Source organism: Heterocephalus glaber, unplaced genomic scaffold, assembly GCF_053883595.1.
Source record: "Heterocephalus glaber isolate CG9 unplaced genomic scaffold, H.glaber_assembly_v1.0 deba00001687, whole genome shotgun sequence".
Classification (NCBI taxonomy): domain Eukaryota; kingdom Metazoa; phylum Chordata; class Mammalia; order Rodentia; family Bathyergidae; genus Heterocephalus; species Heterocephalus glaber.
In genome coordinates, this window is record NW_028258412.1 from 16,338,614 (window position 1) to 16,357,286 (window position 18,673).

An 18,673-nucleotide genomic window follows, 5' to 3' on the forward strand; every position below is an offset into this window, starting at 1 on the left:
GGCAAAGTATTTTTTTCCTCAACTGATAAAACCCAGGAGTTATTTCCAAACTTTTTTTTTTTTTCTTTTTGGTACTGGGGATCGAACTCCGGTCCTGCGCCTGCATAGCAGGCGGCGAAACCACTGAGCTAAATCCCCGGCCCTATTTCCAATCTTAAGTGAAGCTACTCTACTTTCTGCCTTTTCTTTTTTATTGTAGAGATTTCCCAGTTGCCATTCAGTGTTGCTTGATAACTGTATCCTGGGGGGAGACGATTTGGCTGTGTGTCTATTAAACTGGATGAATACTTACACTTTAGTTGCTTAGCACTGGTCGTAGGCTAATTAATGAACGCCAGGCCAGCCAAAAATTCAAGTTGCTTGTATGAAAATAAATTGCTGAAAAATTAGCCATTGGGGATGATCGCTCTAAATCACACTTGGACTCTGCTGGGCCAAATGGGGCCTGTGCGGTTTTGTGGGGTTTGGCTCCTGCACCAGAACTTTGGTTCCATAAACTTCCTGGAAGCTGTTTGAAGTGCATCTCCATAGCGTCTCTGCGGGGCCTCTTACTGGGGACTGAATTTTTTTTTGGAGCGCCGGGTTAGGTGCAATCACCTGTTGGATCTTAATCTGTTTCAGATAATTTGAGAAAAAGTAGTTGTCTCAGTCCACCCAGGCTACACTTAGGTTATTCAGAAGCTCTGTGGTGGACGGGAGAGCAGTCATGTGGTGAGGTTGGATCCATCTCGCCCGCTTCTTTGGCATTCCTGTGCTCCAGAACGTTCCTTGGCATGCCAGCTGAGATGGACTCCCTCGAGCTCCTAAGAGGGAAGTGTGTGCAGCTCTGCCCTCTCACCACAGCCTGTCTTCCTCTTGCCAACAGAGTGTGCAGCACGAGAACACCTACCGGGACCCCATAGCCAAGTACTGCTACGGAGAGAGCCCGCCTGAGCTCTTCCCCGAGTGACGGACAGACTGACAGGCCGTTCCCTGGAGAGCTCACCTGGGCCCCCTCCGTTGCCCAGGCCCGTCCACTGGAGGAGCCAGGTGGTGCCAGAACACCAGCGTGCCTTCGCTTTGACCTCCTGTGGTGTCACGGGGCTCCACTCGCCATGGGCCAGTACCAGATGGAGCCCTTCAGTCAGGCGGTGGGGAGTCTGCAGCCAGTCGTGTGGGAAGAAAGCTGCAGGCTGGGCTGGGCCAGCACTGACTGCACAGGGACCCAGGACTGGGGTTGGTCTGGTGTCCGTTGCCATTTTGATCCAGGCCCTTTCGCTGTACATTTATTTATTGGATTTCTTTGAAGAAGTGGGAAAAATACAATGTTTGATGTAGGACAATGCCTTGCTACTCTACTTGAATATACTCAAGGAAATACTTTTGCTGCTTCTTAGTTTCATGGGTTAAATCATCCCTTCACCCCGATAAAATGGATATTCTCTCTAGGTAGTTGTTTTTGGTTTTGATTTAACAGCATCTTCAAGACTGGGCCTTGCATACAACTAGTAAGCATATCCTAGCATCTCTAAAATTATCTGAAAACTCTAAGACACTGCTCTGTTCTAGTCCTGGGTGAAACCACCAGCACTTTAGAGCCATGGGCCCTCAGGCCCTTTTCTTCTGGAGATTGGATATACTCGTACCCTGGGTCCTGAGAGGCCCTGTTTCAGCCAGAAATCCGCCCATTGTCCTGGAGGAGTTTGCCTGGTGCAGCGCTCTTCCCACTGCCCACAGTAGCCGCAGTAACAGGGCACCCGTCTGCCTTGTCCTGTCACGGAGGCCTGGTGGTGAGGCGAGAGCCAGTGCAACCTGCTGTCTCCCTTCTTCCCTTCTGCTGTCAGCCTCTGAGGCTGTAACCTACAGATGACAGTGATGGCAAACCTTTTAGAGCTTTCAGGGGTACAAACAACCCGCTGCAGCACATGTGCCATAGGTTCACCACTCAGTTTTGAGACCGAAAACCCAGCTTTGTGTGAAAGGGCCGTAGTTTCTTGTAGCTACCCTCTGTGGGAGACGTGTGTGATTGTCACTGTTAGAGTACCGCACAGGGGCGCTGCTGCTGTGTCCTGGACCCAGGGCTTAACGCGCTGTACATTTTCCAGCTGTAAAGTGGATCTCTCTGGCTCGTGCGGTGTGCAGTGTTTGGCCCTGAGATTAAGTCATCCTGGCCTTGAACATCCTGCCTTGGATTTCAGGAGGCACGTCAGCACAAGCCTCTTTCCCAGACTCCTCCCTGACCTGGGCCTGAGGCAAGCCGGTTTTCATTTTTTCAGTTGTTCAAGTTGACCTGGAAGCAGGGTGCTGGTTTATTTTCTGTTTGTTTTTTATTTTGAGACAGGGTCTCACTAATTTGCTAAATTGCTTAGGCTGGGCTTGAACTTGCAGTCCTCCTGTCTCTGCCTCCCAGGATGCTGGGATTACAGGTGTGCACCCAGTGTGCCTGGTTTAACAACTATTTTCCTTTTCTGGTTTTTTTGTTTTGTTTTGTTTTGTTTTCAGATAGGCTTTCGATAATAGATCAGGCTGGCCTTGAACTCACTGTGTCATCCAGGCTGGCCTCACCATGGTGATCCTCTGCCTCAGCCTGACAATTGCTTTTCAGTGGAGCTTTTTTTCTTTGGGCCCTGTTTGCCTTCTGGTATGTAGGTTTCTGCAGTATGCAGTGGGAATTTCCTTTACTTCCTCTGCTATAGTTACCTCCCCAATTTGCCCCCCTAAATACGTTTTCTTAGAGGGTTCACTGTCAGGCAACTGTTTTGTACGGTAAGATCCCAACAAATGTGCACTTGGCTCTTCAGATTGTGTATACTCAGCAGTGTGGAGTCAGACTCTGACAGAGCGGCGGCATGGCCACATGTTTATCACTCATCTTTTCCGGAAACTTGGCACGGAGTCTGTCGTTCTTCCCCTGGTTGATGTTGGTGTCACCCTCTTCTTTGAGGTTACTTCAGGCCCTGAGCAGTGTAACGTAGACTTAATGGACACAGCTTGCCCTGTTTATGGGTGTCTTGACTTTGCACTGGAATATGAATAGCACATTGTACATGTTCATTGCTTTCACACAGTGACTGCAACCTTCTGATCAGAAATCAGGGTGCCGTATTTCCACTGCGTAGATGAGGAAATAGAGAGAGGTGAAGACCTCCCGTGTCCCCGCTGAGATTGAATGACGGAACCCAAACCAGAGCCTTGTCTTGATTCTGCTCCAGCGTCCTTCCCACCCGCCCTGGCAGCTCCAGCCCAGACTCCCTGCTCTGTCTGCCCCAGGGCATGTGGGTTTCAATTGTCCCGGCCACCAGAGGTCAGGCGTGGTGTACGTATCGTATTGAGTAGGTCAGTAATCCGAAGGCCATTTGCATTTGGCGTGGAGTATGTTTTTGTACTTAAGTCAATTAGGGGTGTGTGTGCTGCTTTTGCTAGCTGGGTAACAAAGCCAGCACCACAGCACCTGGCTTGAGGTCCGCTCCAACCTGAGCCCTCATCCTTGGTGGCACCACGCTGGTTGGTTTCTGGTTTCCTTGCCTGAGTGGTTCTATAATCAGGGATTTTGTTGTAGTTTTATTTGTCCAGATCCTAGCAAACTGCATGTTACCATGTTGAGAGTTTAGGAAAAGATCCCAGAAAGGACAAAAACAGCTTTATTTTAGAAAAAAAATGTAACTATTGAGTGCTTTAGGTGAAAGGTAGTTGGGTAGTTCTGAGCATTTCCCCCCCTTCCAAGTCTTATTCACCATGCTTGTCCTGGGACTGTAAGGGTAGGAAGTGTCCTGACTGGGGGAGAAACTTCCAGTAGAGCCAAGGGCTCGAAACAGGTGCTGGAAGGGGCTGAGCTGCCTTCCAGGCGGCAGGGAGCTGGTATTGAAGGGAGCTGGGGGCTCACAGAAAGCAGAGGAGCCTTTCAGAGCAGTGAGGGCCCCTCCTGGTCCCCAGAGGCTGGTGTGGCCTCTCGGAAGTGCCTCCTCGTGGTGGCTTCTGGAGTGAACTGTGGGGTCAGGACAGTCGACAGCTCTCACCGGCCGTGGCATTTGCATGTGAGCTGTGGATGTACAGAGACTGCCTGTTTGGGATTTCTTCTCAGGCGGGAGAGAACTGTGCTCATGGTGTGGCCTTGGGCAGTCTGCTTTCCTCCTGACTCGCAGACCATCCATTCATCTGTAAACTGGGGTTGGTCACATCTCTCTCTCCTTGGCAGGAAGTCACTGTCTACAGCCTGTCGGGAGTGCGGGCAGGGAGTGGGCAAGGGCAAGGATTGTAGAACTCTTGTCATGTACTGTTGGGAAAGATGAAAAATTTCAGATATTCAGAAATATCAAATGATAAAAATAATAACCTGAAATCACACGTCCTAGTGATAAGTGGCAGCCCTTTTTCTCTTCTCTGTGACTTTTCTTTTGGTGCCGGGAATTGAACTCAGGACCTTGTACTTGCCAGGCAGGTGTGGCGCCACTAAGCTAAATAAACCTCCAGCCCTCTCTACAACTTTTTCCAGGAAAAAAGGAGGGCACTTTCTCCTCTTCGCAATGGTCCTTGCATGTTACACATAGACCCCTGTAATTTCATTGGCCACAATAGTGTCAATTTCATGGCTATGCAATACTGTTATTAGTTCCCTGCTGATGGCAGTTAGCTTCTTTCCAGGGTTGGTTGTTGCTTTTGCTACTAGGAATAATACACTGATGGTTTGCTTTTGTATACATGTTTATGTGTTTATCTGAATTATTTTCACCAATTTACACTACCTAATGTGTATTAGAGTGTGTTTTGTCCTACCCCTGATAACCCTGTGTTACTGGATTTCAACTCTTTTCTAATGTATTTCAGTATTCTACTTTGTCTGTGTATTAGCATTTTTTTAAATTCATAACATTCCTTTTTATATATATCAAAACTCATACTGAACAGTGAGGTCTGGCTTGTAAAAGGGGGTTTGTTTTTTGCCTTTCTGTATGTCTGGAAGCTAAACAGTAACATACACAAGTGCTGTTAAGTTTTATTTATTCAGTTTTTAGTGAGATGATCTCCATTCCGTGTTTTGATTGGCCATTTATCATTCACGTATGGTTCATCACCTCTGTCACTTGACCTTTTTTTTGTCTTTTTCTTCCCAATTACTCATGGCGCATTTTTAAATTAATTCCCTTCTCTTCTTTTTCGGTTGTGTAACACTCAAGTAGCTCACATATTCACGAACTCACTTTTCTGGTAGATCTAGGACAGTGGTTCTCATCCAGGGGCAATTTTGCCCCCTGGGGGGATGTTTGGCAATGTCTGGAGACATCTTTGTCACAACAGGAGTGGGGAAGGTACTGGCAGCGCCTAGGGGAAGGAGGCTGGGGATGCTATCAGCATCACATGCTGCCCAGGACAGCCCCAGCCCTGCAGGATCCGCGACAGGGTCCACGGTGCCAAGGTGGAAGCGCAGCTGTGGGTCACGTCTGCCCCTTAGGCTGAACAGAGCACGCAGTACTGAGTGCTGACTTCATTATTTCCCTGCCCTCGAGTTCCGCTGTGCTGAAGTGCTGCTGATTAAATTACCCTGCAATCCCCACAGGACCTGTTACTTCCTCACAGGTCTCCAGCAGCCCAGTGCTGCCATGCGACACGTGTTAGTGCCCTGCCATGGGGTCCTCACCACATCACACATGGCTGGGTGAGGTCCGCAGGCACCAGCCCGCCCTCCGGGACAGGACAGAGGCCCCCCAGCACGCAGCAGCTCGGAATGCAGAGGGGCCCGTCTTTATGGATTCCGCTTAGAAAACAGGCCATTCCACTAAAAAAGCAACCACATACGTAAGTAGTAGTAACAGACAAACAGAAAAGGAGCTAATGGGGTTCTGAGCGCCTCCGTTCCTGGTACAGCCTCCCTGCTTGGTGTCACGTCACCTCGCTGCCTTCCTGGTAGGCTTCTTCCTGGGCGAGTTCTTTGCACAACTTATCATGGTGTGAGTGCAGTTTGGGACACCAGAGCCTCTGGGTTGTAGCTGGCCCAGTCTCCTTTCAAAGAGAAAGTGAAGTGAGTGGCTGATGGCATCTGGTCTGGTGCCGAGCCCAGGAACCGGACATTGTGTTCGTGTCACCGACTCTGGATCCCAGCTGAACCATGGTGGTTATCTGTGTGGACAGCCTGATTAGTTTTTGAGGTTAGAATTGCACTGCTAGACTGTCTATAAAATGAAAGCACAGCTTGTAAGAATGTAAGAAAACAAAACAATGTGTGGTTAAAACCAACAGGCCAGACACTTAATAATTCACCTTTTTTCCCCCTCATGGTATTGGGGACTGAATCCAAAGAACACCGAGTTATCCCAAGCTGCCTTTGTTATTTGAGACAGGGTCCCAGTAAGTTGCCAGGCTGGCCTCGAACTTGCAATCCTCCCTGCTTTAACCTCCCGAGTAGCCGAGATTACGGCGTTCGACACCGAACCTGGCTGGCCCACTTGTACAGTATCATTTCTTTGGACTGCACATCCTGTGAAGCTAGAGGAACCGAAGCGTCTTACTACCAGAAGTACATCATTTACAAGTGAACACTTCCAAAGTTTTTCATAGGGTAAATAGTTTCTTTATTCTTTGGGATTTTTTAAATTCATAAATTTTTGATACAGTATTGAATATAAGCTTCTGGTCAGAGTACATCCAGATAATCCCAAAATCCAAAGTAGTGTTGGCTAAATGAGAAATCACTGTTGTCAGTCACTCAGGATTCCAGACTATGTTGGCCACATGTCCCTGTTGCTAAGGAGGGTGTGCGTGTGTGTGTGTGTGTGTGTGTTTTGTCCTGTAGGGATAGCGCTTCCTGTCAAGCTGTAAAAATAGAAATGTTGACTAAAATGCTTCCTGTGTAGATGTTTGATCAGTTGCTGCTACTTCGAAGGGTGTGATGACAGATGTGCTCTGAGTGTGTCCCCATGACCATGTGTGTGCATGCACATATGCCCTTGTGCACATGCGTGTAGTGTACTGTAGCAGCTGTATGAAGTGTGTGAGCAGCACCCTAATTTTATTGACAGGAGCCCAGGCATTAAGGACCTTGAGTAAATGAATCTTTCTGGCTTTGGTTTCCTTATCTGTCAGTTGAGGCTGATTGCTGAGAAATACCGTAGCTCACATGCTGACTTTTCTGCCCACCTGGAAGTCCCACTGCTCATTAAAGCAAGGGTAGGGTCTGTGCCCGGCCACTTGGGTGTGGGCTGTGCCTCTCACGGGGTGAGTGGCCATGGCCACCTGGAGCCCACTTCCTCCACCCCAAAGCCCTGCATCTCCCTTGATGATTCCAATGGGAGCAGCCATTCCTTGCCTCATCCTTCTCAGTTGTAAATAGGCACCAGATTGTTCTCTGCTGGTACTACCTCATCATACGTTGCTGGCCCGCACCTGTGAGGGCATCTGCTTTATTTTCTGTCACAGAAACAGCACCTTCAGAATGGCAGCCCAGGACCAGAGTGAGTCACTCACGTCCCCAGTGCCGGGTGACATAGGTGCCCGTAGCCTGTGTACCCAGAGCACCCCGGGATTCCTAGGCAGGGCTCACTACATTGCCTGGCAAAAGCTTTTCCTTTCATGTCTTTTGTATTAAAAACAGAAGCCTTAAAATGTACAAACTCGCAAAATAAATTAGGCCAAATTAGATTCCTAGCTACTTATTAAAAGTTAAGATAGAAAGTTTTGCCTGTAGTTTGCACCTAAGTATGTTTTATACATAAATAAAGGTAGGATCCACCTGCACATATTTCTGTAAAATAATTGGTCCCTGGTAGATTGATTTAAACCAATTATAGCTAATTCATCCACAGAGCAGGAAAGTGCACATTCTACTTATATTATCCTGCCTCGAAAGTTGAAGCCCAGTTAGAGGTTAAAACCCTTTTATAATTGTATGCGAGTTTGGCTTCGCCTTTCTGCATCTTTTTTCCTTGTCTGCTTTTTGCACAGTGGGAAAAGAAGCCTTTTTGTTTTTCACAAATAAATAACAGTCATTTTCTGTGGCCAGAGTTGGCCTGTGGTAAGCATGCTGGAGACAGAACCTGGCATGCAGACTTTGAGAAAGCCAGGAGTCACGGGTCAGGAAAACCCTAAATCTGAGCATCCCGTTCAGTCTAGAGAATCACTGAATGCGGAAATAGGAAGACAGAAAAAACAAACCAGGCAGAGATCGTGGATCTCACTGGGTAGGTAGCATTGTTCAAAGTCGCTCAGATGTCCCCCAGCACCAGCACGGTTCCACCCAGTGTCTGTCCCACAGTAGTGGTTGAGGGTACAAAGGACTTCAGTTTGGGTTTGTCTTTGTGGTCCTGGAGATTGAATCCGAGGCCATCAACTGAGCTCCATCCCCAGCCCATTTTTTATTTGAGATGAAGTCATTAAATTGCCCAGGCTGAGCTCAAACTTGAGATCCTCCTGCCTCAACCTCCCAGATTACAGGTGTGCATCACTACTCCTGGCTAGGTGTCCCCGGGGGCTCTGTGGCATCCCGAGCAGGTACTCTGTGGAGCTGGGGTCTGCTCTGCTGCCCTCCAGAGACACAGGAGCCCCCCAGCAGGTTGAGCCTATCCGGCTCTAGCCCTGACATCTGTACCTGCCCGGGCTTTGCCTGTAGCCTGCTGAACACCAGCCCCGAAGCCAGAGATGGATAGTCCCGCAGCAGCCTTGCAGTTGGCCGGCCTAATTTGTTTGACCCAAATAAGCTCGTTGATCTGATTTAGCACTGGGAGGAACCACAGAGTCCAGAGTGATCCTGAGCCCTTCCTTTCTACCACAGCCTCGCCAGAGCTCCGAGGACAGCTGCACAGAGGACACTCGGTGCGATTTCCAGGCAGGAAGGGGCGGAGGAATGGGGGGAGGTGCCTGGCTGGTGGCACAGGCAGCACAGTTGCTCTCTGTACCACTTGGTGGCACCAGTGCCCTAGGTTTTCCGTCCTCAGCTTGCTCCCTGTCAGAAATCGTGGTCTGTGCCTGCATGCGGATCCTTCTCCCGAAAACAATGAAGCTGCCTCTGTCTGGAGAGCCATCTGCCGCCTGTGACAATCGGGGTCTCTCCTGGTCCTGGCCGTTTGGGGACAGGGACTCAGGGTAGGGAAGAGGGCTGCCGATGCCCAGAGTGCTGTGGCCACCCCTTTCCTCTGCCCACCACCCACCAAGACAGAGTCGCCACCCTCTTCACCGTCCTCACTGGACAAAGGAAGTGGCCTTGGGGATGCCCCGTGATGCACACACTGGTCTCCGTGGCCCCTCTGCCCGGGCAGGAGGAGGACCCAGGCCGGGCTGCACTCTGCTGAAGGTCACAGAGTTAGTGGGGGACCTTGTGTAGGCGCCACCCTGACTCCGGAGCACCTGGGCGTGGTCAGCATGCAGCGCCCTGCTTGGCACCTTGCAATGACATCGACCAACTTCTCACTGCTTCCTCTGGGCAGCACTGAGCTCAGAAAGCACCTGTTTCCTAATCTCACCACCACGCTGGGAGGTCGGCATAGCCTCATTTTAAGGAAAGGAACTCAGAGGCTAAGTGCTGGCGCAGGTACCTGTCATCGGTGTGGCTTAGGGGGCAGTGATTTGAACCTCCTCTTAAAGTGGGCTTCGAACCCCTGTGCTTAGTGAGTGGGTCTCTGGCTGGAGGCAGGGAGGGGAGGCTGGATGTGGGCTTGGCCGGAAATCTGCTGTTTGCCCCAGGGATCTGATCATCCTGGGTTCAGCAAATTGTTCCAACTCCTCTCCGCTGGTCCTGGCCGGGAAGGGATCTGGAAGAATGTAGAAAGGGAAACATTGTGGTACAGCCCTGCCGAGAGGGCTGCGTCTTCATATCCTTTCTGCCACCCAGCCTGGTCCTCATTATTGGCCAACTTGGTCCCCACCCAAATTCCTATGTTGCAGTCTTAACCCTTTAACCCTTCCCAATGTGACTGTATTCAGACCCAGAGTCTTTAGAGTGGTGATGATGTTGAAAGGCCATGAGGACACCCGACCACCACAGGGCTGCTGTCTGCATAAGAAGAGGGAGAGACCCAGCACTAGGGAGGCTGAGTCAAGAGGATTTCGAGTTCGAGGCCAGCCGGGGCTACATAGTGAGAAGCTGTCTCAAAAACCAAAAGAAAAGGAAAAGCGACTAGGGCATGCCTGAGCATCGAAAAACAGTCATGGGAGGACGCAGCAGAAGGTGGCTCTCTGGAAACCATGGAGAGAGACCTCAGGAGAAACCAAGTCTGCTGACATCTTGATCTTGGGCTGAGTGAAAAGGAACACATGTTGTTTGACTGTGCAGGGTGTGGGATTCTGTTCCCTCTGTTCCAGAGGACAGCACAGTTGGGTGCACAGCTGGGTTTCTCCTGGCTTCTTTGTGTCCCTTACGTGCTTTTCTTTTCTTTGAGACAGGGTCTCACCACATAGCCCGGCCTGGCCTTGAACTTGAGATCTTCCTGTCTCAGCCTCCCCAGTGCTGAGATGACGGGTATGTGCCACCACACCGGGTAGCTGTCCCTTCTCTTCTGGACCCTTGTCTGTTTGGGAAGGTGCATGAACAGGATAGCACCAGGTCCTTCCAGCCTCGGCAGTCCAGAGTTCTGGTTGGTGGTGTCTAGGCCTGGAGAATGTTGGTCGACACGGGTGGTGTGTCACTGGATAGGGACTCTGCCTCCATGGGACATTTGGCGATGGTGGACACACTGTGGACAGAGGCCAGAAGTGCCCCCACCTGTCAGTTGCTGCAGGTAGAGAGAGCCTGGGTTAAACCATGACACTGTGCAGCAATACAGTGAAAGTGCCCGTCCTGAGATCACTGTGCGCCCAGCCTGGTGCTGGGGCAGAGAGGGCAGAACCAGAAGATCAGTGGTGTCTTCCGCAGCTTAAAACCCAGTTGATCCAGAGCCTCTAGTTTTGGAAACGTAAGTACTGGTGCCACCATCCCCTTAAGATAAATGGCCACTTCAGATTTCCAAAATAACCTCCGATGCTTGAACAATACAGAGCAGCATTCATTTGTTCCTTATTCATTGAATGACCCTGGCTGTAGCTTGTTGCTTGAGAAAAAGGATTAGAGGGAACACATTTATATGTAATTTGGGTTACTAAAACAGAAATGTAATCAGAACCCATGAAAAATGCAGGGCAGACATGCAAGTATAAGGCGGCAACACAATTGATGTGATTAAGCTTCCTGGCAGCACAGGCAAAAAGGGAAATGATCCCTCACGATGATGTAGACTTGCGGTGGTAGTGAACCTCTGGCACGTGTGGCTGTTACCGGTGAAAGCTCTAAAAGGTTCACCAGCACTGATGTAGAGCATTAAAAGCATTGCACTATTTCCTTAAAGATTGCAAAGTCTGAAATAAATTCTCCTCTGGGCTGTCATGGTGTAGATGGTGTCCGCCATGCATGCCAGAGGCATGCACTCCTGGGTGTCAGGTGGAAGGGTGATTTAGAGATGTTTTCTGCCTTTCAGTAGTGCAGGCCTGCGGGGAGACAGGCAGTGAGGCTGCTTCTTGTCATGGCTTATAAATGAGGACAGAGTAGATGTTTGAAAATATCTTTATATTCTAATCACAAAGTAATACATTGCATTATAGAAACGTAAAATGCTACAAAATATGAAGAAGAAAATAGAAGCTTCTATAATCCTTCCACCCATGCACAACCACTGTTGGTCTCCGGCATGTATGCATTTCCACACCCTTGCACACAGGTGTATTAACACACTTAACGATGGGGGTGGTGTCCCATGCTATTTTACCATCTCGAGGCTTTGCAGTCCAAGTAGGAGCTCACTGAGCAGAGGATGTGGGGTGCATCATGCCAGGGCCCCCATGGAGTTCTGCCAGGGTCACTTTTTGCTGAGGATGGAGTTGAATGGAATCCTGCGTTTCACTTCTTGACATCAGGGGGCAACACCCACTTGGACATATGAGGCAGGGTGCCGGGAACCGTGTGGCCCAGCAGCCCTGGAACACTGTTCTTCCTCTTTTTCACCCAAGCAGCAATGTAAGAGGAATGGTTTTCCATGTTAAATACTCTGCCCTTTGATTTTGTTTTTTAGGGTACCAGCCTTCTTGAGATATAATTCACTTACCATACAATACAGCCATTTGAAGTGTAGGAGTCAGTGACTTTAGCATATTCACAGTTGTTCAACTGTAGATTAGTTGTGCAGTTTTAGGTTGGAGGGGTTGCAATACTGGGGATTGAACCCAGGCCCTTTGCCCTGAGCTGCATCTCCAGCCCCCCTATTTATTCTGAGACAGGATTTCACAAAGTTGCCCAGGCTGAGCTTGAATTTGCAATCCTCCTGCCCCATCCTCCCACAATGCTGGGGTTATAGGTTTGCACTGCCCTGCCTGGCTTAATTTTAGAATAGCTTCATTGCCCCCCCCCAAACCCTCTACCTCATAGCAATCACGCATCCCCATTCCTCCTCCCCTCAACCCTTAGCAACTATTAATTTATTTTCTGTCAGTTGATTTTTTTTTCAACTTGGGTACTCCATATAAATTAATTCATGCAATATATGGTCATTTGTATCTGGCTTCTTTCACTTCTCATCATATTTTCAAGGCTCATCCATTTTGTAGCATATATCAGCGCTTCCTTTTTATGTCTGAATACTATTCCATTGTATGGATATACCACATATTGTTTATCCATTCTTCAGTTGATGGACATTTGGGTTGGTTCCAATTTGAGGGCTGTTATGAATAATGCTGCTTTAAAATACATGTACAAGTTGTGTGTGGACATACGTTTTCAGTTTTCTTGGGGGTACCAAAGAGTGAGATTGTAGGGTCAATTTAGTAATTCTCTGTTTCACCTTCTGAGGAGCTGCCAGCCGTTTCCGAGTAGTTGCACTGTTACATCCCTCTAGCCATGCATGAGGATTCTGGTTTCTCCATATCCTTGCTAACACTTGTTAGTGTCTGGTTTTTTTTTTTTGGTCCCGGGGATCTAACTTGGGTCCTTGTGCTTGCGCAGCAGGCGGCAAAACCACTGAGCTAAATCCCTGGCCCTGTTTTTTTTTTTTAATTGTAGCCATTCCATTGGCTGTGAAGTGCTAACACATTGTGATTTTGCCAGCATTTCCAATGGCAAATTATATTGAACACCTTTCTCCATGCTTTTGGCCCTCTATATGTCTTTTTTTGGAAAAGGATCTATCCAAATCCTTGGCCCATTTTACAATGAGGTTGTCTTTTCATTTTTGAGTTATTTGACCTTTATACTGTATATATTCTGGACCCGATTTGCAAATATTTTCTTTCTTTTGGTTCCTTTTCGCTTTTTCAATAGTGTTCTTCAAAGCATAGAAGTTTGATTTTCAAGTTCCAGTTTAAGTTTTGTTTTATTGCTTGTGCTTCCTATGTCACATCGATCCCACTTGATTTTCAGTGCAGGACGATATTCCTTGGAATGCACTGCATTAGGGGATAATTGCTTGACTATTTGCATGAAGTTCTGTATTTTCTGTATTTTCGATGCGCCCCGTCATCCTTGGGACGCTTGGAGTTCAGAGCCCAAGCCAGTTGCAGATGTCACCAGGTCCCCGTCACTGTTTTAAACACCCCATTGCCCCATACTCCTGTTTTTCTCCCCCACCAATGTGTTTCGCAGTGCGGCCTCCAAAGGTCACCGCCTCCGGGCCCTCCTGTGGCTGGGTTTCCTGGACAAACGTTGCACTAACGCAACCTCGCCGGACCGCATCGCCATCTGCTGGCCAGAATGGGGAGGTGCACGCCAGAGTCGGAGAGACTCCAGTAGGGCGCTTGTGGGTAACAGATTGTCCCATCAGCTGTTTCTTCATCCTGATCTACTCCCGATGCTTCCTCAGGTCTTCCCGGCACTGCAGGTCGTGTTTAAATACTAAACTATTTAATATTAAATACTTAGGACGGCGTACTATTAACTGATTTAATACTAAACTTTAAACTGCTGGCGAAATGGAGGGGAGGATGGGCGCTTCTTGCCCATCCGCAGCAGGGCCTCACTGCCGAATGGAAGCCTCTCCTGTCCCTGGTGCGGGAGGCCGCGGGTGCAGACCGTGCCCCGTGTGGCACCGGCAGCGTGGGAGAGGCTGCACTCCTGCTTCTGCGGAATCCGGACTCCCCCTGGCTTCTCCCCACGCCTGCCTCTCGCGGGCCCCCAAGTCTCCTCACTTTGCCGAGGAGGAGACTGAGGCCCTGGGAAGAGAGATGTTCGACCTGAGCAGCACCTTTATTTTTCACAAACGGTGGAGCAGTCGGGCTGGGAAGTGGTCGGTACCTAGTGCAGCGTCTGACACTGGGTGTTTCAGTAAGTACTGCTGAGTGCCTAAAAAAAATGAGTCCCTTTGTGCCCTAACTCAGAAGTCTCCATTTTTTCCTCCACCCCCTCCTGTCAGTAAACATTTGTGGTATTGGTCAGTGAGGAGCACGTGTTTGTAATTTTGCCTTTTTTATGGTGTGGGGGATTCAGCCCAGGGCCTCCCGTGTGCTAATAACTTTTCCTTTGATCTTTAACAGAAGGGATAAAAATGTGATTTTCAAGGAGAGAGAAGTGGTAAAAAGAGGAAGCAAGACACATCATGCACAGGTACAAATTCCCTATGATGAATGTAATCATTATGTATATCTAAAATGTACCAGTAAAAAAAAGAAAAACAAACATAAAATGAACTTTCCCTTGCCGCCCCCCCCCCCCCCGTGAATGTGATTTTCAGAAGTGTGCAGAAGCCAGCTATGTGGAGCATGCCCATAAGCACAATTACTTGGGGAGGCTGAGGCAGGAGTGCAAGTTTGAGTCCAGCCTGAGTCCCTGAGACCCTGTCTCAAAATAAAAAGGGATGGGGATCTAGGTTCATGGTAGAGCACTTGCCTAGAATGAGTGACATCATGGGTTCAATCCCCAGTACTGCAAAAAAAAAACCCCAAAAACCAAAACCTTGTGCATGAATCCTCACAGGAGCATTATTCACAGTAGCCAAAAAGTGCTTCATCCAATACTTGGATAAACGAAACCGGTCCCAGGGGCCAGGGATGTAGCTCAGTGGTTCCACCGCCTGCCTCACAAGTATAAGGTCTCGAGTTCGATCCCCCGTAGCAAAAAAAAAAAAAAAGAAACAGGTCCCATCCACACAAGGGAATGTTATATGGCCAGAAAAAGGAATGGATTTTAACACATGCTACAATACAGATGAAACTTGAAAATACCATGCTAAGCTGGCCACATGTGATATAATTCCAATTATATGAAATGTCCCAAGAAAGCAAATCTGTGGAAACCAACAGTGGATTTAGTGGTTGCATAGGGCTGGAAGGACTGGGGGAAAAGGATGTGTAATTGCTAATGGACAGAGTGGCGAAAGTGTTCTGAGATTGATCATGGGGATGGTTGCACGATTCAGTGTACTGCGAAGATACACTACGACTACACTTGAGAGGGATGTGAATCTTCAGCGCGTTTACTGCTTCTCAGTGGAACTGTTGGAAAATGAGGTGCAGTAAGGGTGTCGTCCAACTTGGGGCACAGGAAGGGTGGAGGGGTGAACCTGTGTGGGGAGCGGTGCTCACCCCGCTTCCGCCCCTGCTGGGAGCATAGTTTTACACAAGGGTGTGAAGCCCGGTGAGGTGACACCTCCTCGCAGGCTTGTTTGGTGCCAGGCGATAGCATGTGAGATGACATGACCTTGTGGTCTTAGGCTACGGGAGGTGCTTTCTGTTAAGTCCTTTTGCCGTCAGAGGCTTCTGGCGGGCAGCGTGGCCGTGGGACCCAGTGCTCACACCCACCCCAAGTCTAGCGTTCAGCTCCTCTGAGAGACCCCGCCCGCCTCCAGCAGGAAGCCTGTCTCCGTGTTCAGCCCCAGCCCCGCCTGCCTGCGCCAACCCACGCTCTGGGTCACTTCGGCAGGTGGCCTCATGGTGAGGTGGCACTGGGGAGCGGCCACCACCTGCACCCCCTGGAAGCGGGGGACCCTTCAAGCCAATCCAGGTGAATAGTGGAAAAGGCAAATAAGGACGTTCGAGAAGCTGGGGCAATGTGAGGGGCACCTAGAGGCGTCCTCCTCATCCCTACACCAAGGCATATCGGTCCCGCCTTCCAGTGCCTCAGGGCTGGGGGACACCGCCTCCTCCCCGAGCTCTTTCCCCATAATTCTAGGACTCCAGGTGCTCACACTGAGGCTTTGCCATGTGTGAGGGGGTCCCCGGCGGGCAGTGCTTGGCTGAGGGGCACAGACTCCGGAGCACGGAGCCTGAGGACGGCAGTGGGGCCTGGGTATGGGAAATGCTCTGGGGGAGCATTGGGGCAGGGCTGGTTTCCACCCAAAATGGAAGGAAAAGGGGGACAATACTGTCGAGGTTCTGACATAGCCAAATTGTCACACGCCAGGGGACAGGGTTCAAATTTCTCTTCCTCCATTGGTGGCCTCCTGGCCAGAGACCCCGGAAACCTCCATGTGGCTTCTGGTGCCAGTGACAGCAAAGAGACCGTGGAGAAGGAAGGAGAACTGCCAGCCGGGCACCGAGGATGAGGGTTCTGTCTCCCCGGAAGAGGGGTCGATTTTCCTCTGTGGAATGTCGCGTGACGGTGGGGCTTTGAAGGGCTCAGTGAAACTCAGCAGGGCCACCCTGTACGGTAGGTAGTGTTGTCCATTTTACACACGCAGGAACAAGCCACAGAGTGATGTGACTTGCACGGGGCTGAGGCAAGCCTGTGGGGGGACATGGGATTCAGATGCAGCCCTGCCTTCTCTGCTGGGCCTCTCAGACCTCAACGTGACAGCCTTTAGGTACAGACAGCCCTTCAGGGCTGCACAGGTGGAGGTCCCAGTGAGAAAGCTGCAAAGAGACAGCTCAGGGGAGATGCCAGCAGATTTTTCCTGTAAGGGGCGGGATAGTAAGTAGGTCTCTGAACAGCTGGTTACAGTATGAACAAATGGGCCTGGCTGTGTTCCAGTAAAACTTTATTTATAAAAACAGGCTGAGGGGTGCATTCAGTCCTTGGGCCATAGTTTGCTGACCTGGGCTTAGGGACCAACCTTAATTGTTCAAACCCCTTTTCCATGTTATCCCTTATTTTATTTTATTTTATTTTATTTTATTTTATTTTATTTTATTTTATTTTGTACCAGGGATAGAACTCGGGACCTTGCCCTTGTGAGGTGACATCCCTTATTTTAAATGCTAAGTACTAGTAGAGCTGGAATCTCTTTCTATATGGTCCTGGGCAGGTTGCTTTAAAAAAAAGAAGTGAAAAGTACCTTTGGAGAAGGACCTTGACCAAGTAGAAGCAACTGGAATTTGGATTTTTAACCCCGCAGCAGGTGCCCAGAAATGAGGAGTCCACTCTTCCCATGGTCCCTCAATGGAAGGCTGGGTGTTTTAATTAGCCAGTGTTGGCAAATTGCTTTGTAGAAAATTGTAAAATGTTTCATGTTACAAGTGCCAAAAGTACTAATTAGCTTTCCTTAAAGATACCACCTGGAAGCGTGATATTGGTTGCTAGAGGTCCAAGCCTGCAAGAATAACCCGCAGGTGAACAACCGGTTTTTAAGCAAACATAACTGAATACACAGAACTTGGCATGGACGTCGCATTTCCTTCCTTCTCCCGAACCTGATTCCGAGCACCTGGGATGCCAAGCCCCATCCGTGGAGGGGATGTGTGTGAGTGCCTGCTGGCGACAGGGGTGTGGAACAAATTCACCCATCCGCCTGTTGCAGCCGACACTCTGCCCGAGCACAGGAGGCCCTGCTCTGGCGTCAAGGTCACCAACAGGAGGAGGCTGGCAGCTGCTCAGTCACGCGGTGGGGCTGGTGCTCGGTACTGCGGTCAGGGAGACCTGTGCCTGCTCTGTCACTCTGCACAGCTGGATAATGAATTTGCTCTCCAACACTCTTGTTTCGTGCGGTGGCAGCCGAGACAGCAGCAGCTGATCCACGTCACTGTCACAAGCGAGTGAGATGTAGTTAATATGGACCTTCGCCACCGAGTTGCATCAGCTGGGGCTCTCAGGTGTCAGGCGAAGTCCTCACTAAGCTGGCAGGGCTGGGCTAGCAGTGAGAGGGAGTGCAGGGCTGGGAGTGAGGGTAGGGCCGGCTATCGAGCCTGGCATCTGGGGCTGCTGGGTTCTTTGGGGGTTGGGGCTCCCTGTGCACTGTGTTCACCAGCATCCCTGGTCTCCACCACCAGACAGATCTCCAGATGGTGCCACTTAACCAGGTGTCCCTGGTCAGAATTCCTGGCTTGGGGCTGGGCCACAAGTAGAGCAGGAAGCAGTAGGAAGTCGGCCCCAGGGCCCCTCTGTCTCACACCCATCTCATCCCCTCTCAAACCCCAAGGCCAGAGCCCCGTGGCATGCTCTGCATGAACCGCTTCTGGCCACGGCCCCTGCCCCCTTCCCACCCCTGCCTTGCGTGTCTGGGTGGCACCACGCCTGCCCACCCTGGCTGGGCTCCTCGTGGGCTGTTCCCAAGCAGCAGCCAGCGGGACCCTTTGGTAGTTCCCACAAGAGGCTCTTTCCACGTCTGCCTGAGACCCGCCCACAGGTGGGCGGCCTCCACTCGGCCACTGCCCAGAGGCTGCCTGCCCGGCCCTGGAGAGTGCAGCCCTCCTTCTCCACTCAGGCTCGGCAGCCTCTCAGAGTGACGTTCGAGGCCGGGTGACTCATTGTGGGGAGACGGGGCCTGTCCTGTGCACTGCAGGGCATCAGACAGCATCTGTGTCCTCTGCTCACCAGATG

General features: G+C 50.1%; 1 protein-coding gene and 1 pseudogene across 5 annotated transcripts in view; one reads left to right on the forward strand and one right to left on the reverse strand.

Moving 5' to 3' along the window:
* Spring1 (SREBF pathway regulator in golgi 1) overlaps positions 1-18,673 on the forward strand; it is a 78,379-nt gene that overhangs the window by 16,739 nt on the left and 42,967 nt on the right. For 4 of the 5 annotated variants that reach the window (XM_087198274.1, XM_087198276.1, XM_021257391.2 and 1 more), the window contains exon 5: positions 866-1,427. In XM_087198274.1, the coding sequence (XP_087054400.1) occupies positions 866-949 (84 nt within the window). In that variant the 3' untranslated portion in view covers positions 950-1,427. Of the gene's footprint in view, positions 1-865; positions 1,428-14,457; positions 14,528-18,673 lie in introns of those variants that run through there. The other variant, XR_015446259.1, reaches the window with a different exon arrangement.
* On the reverse strand, positions 4,845-4,964 carry LOC147822008 (small nucleolar RNA SNORA40; annotated as a pseudogene).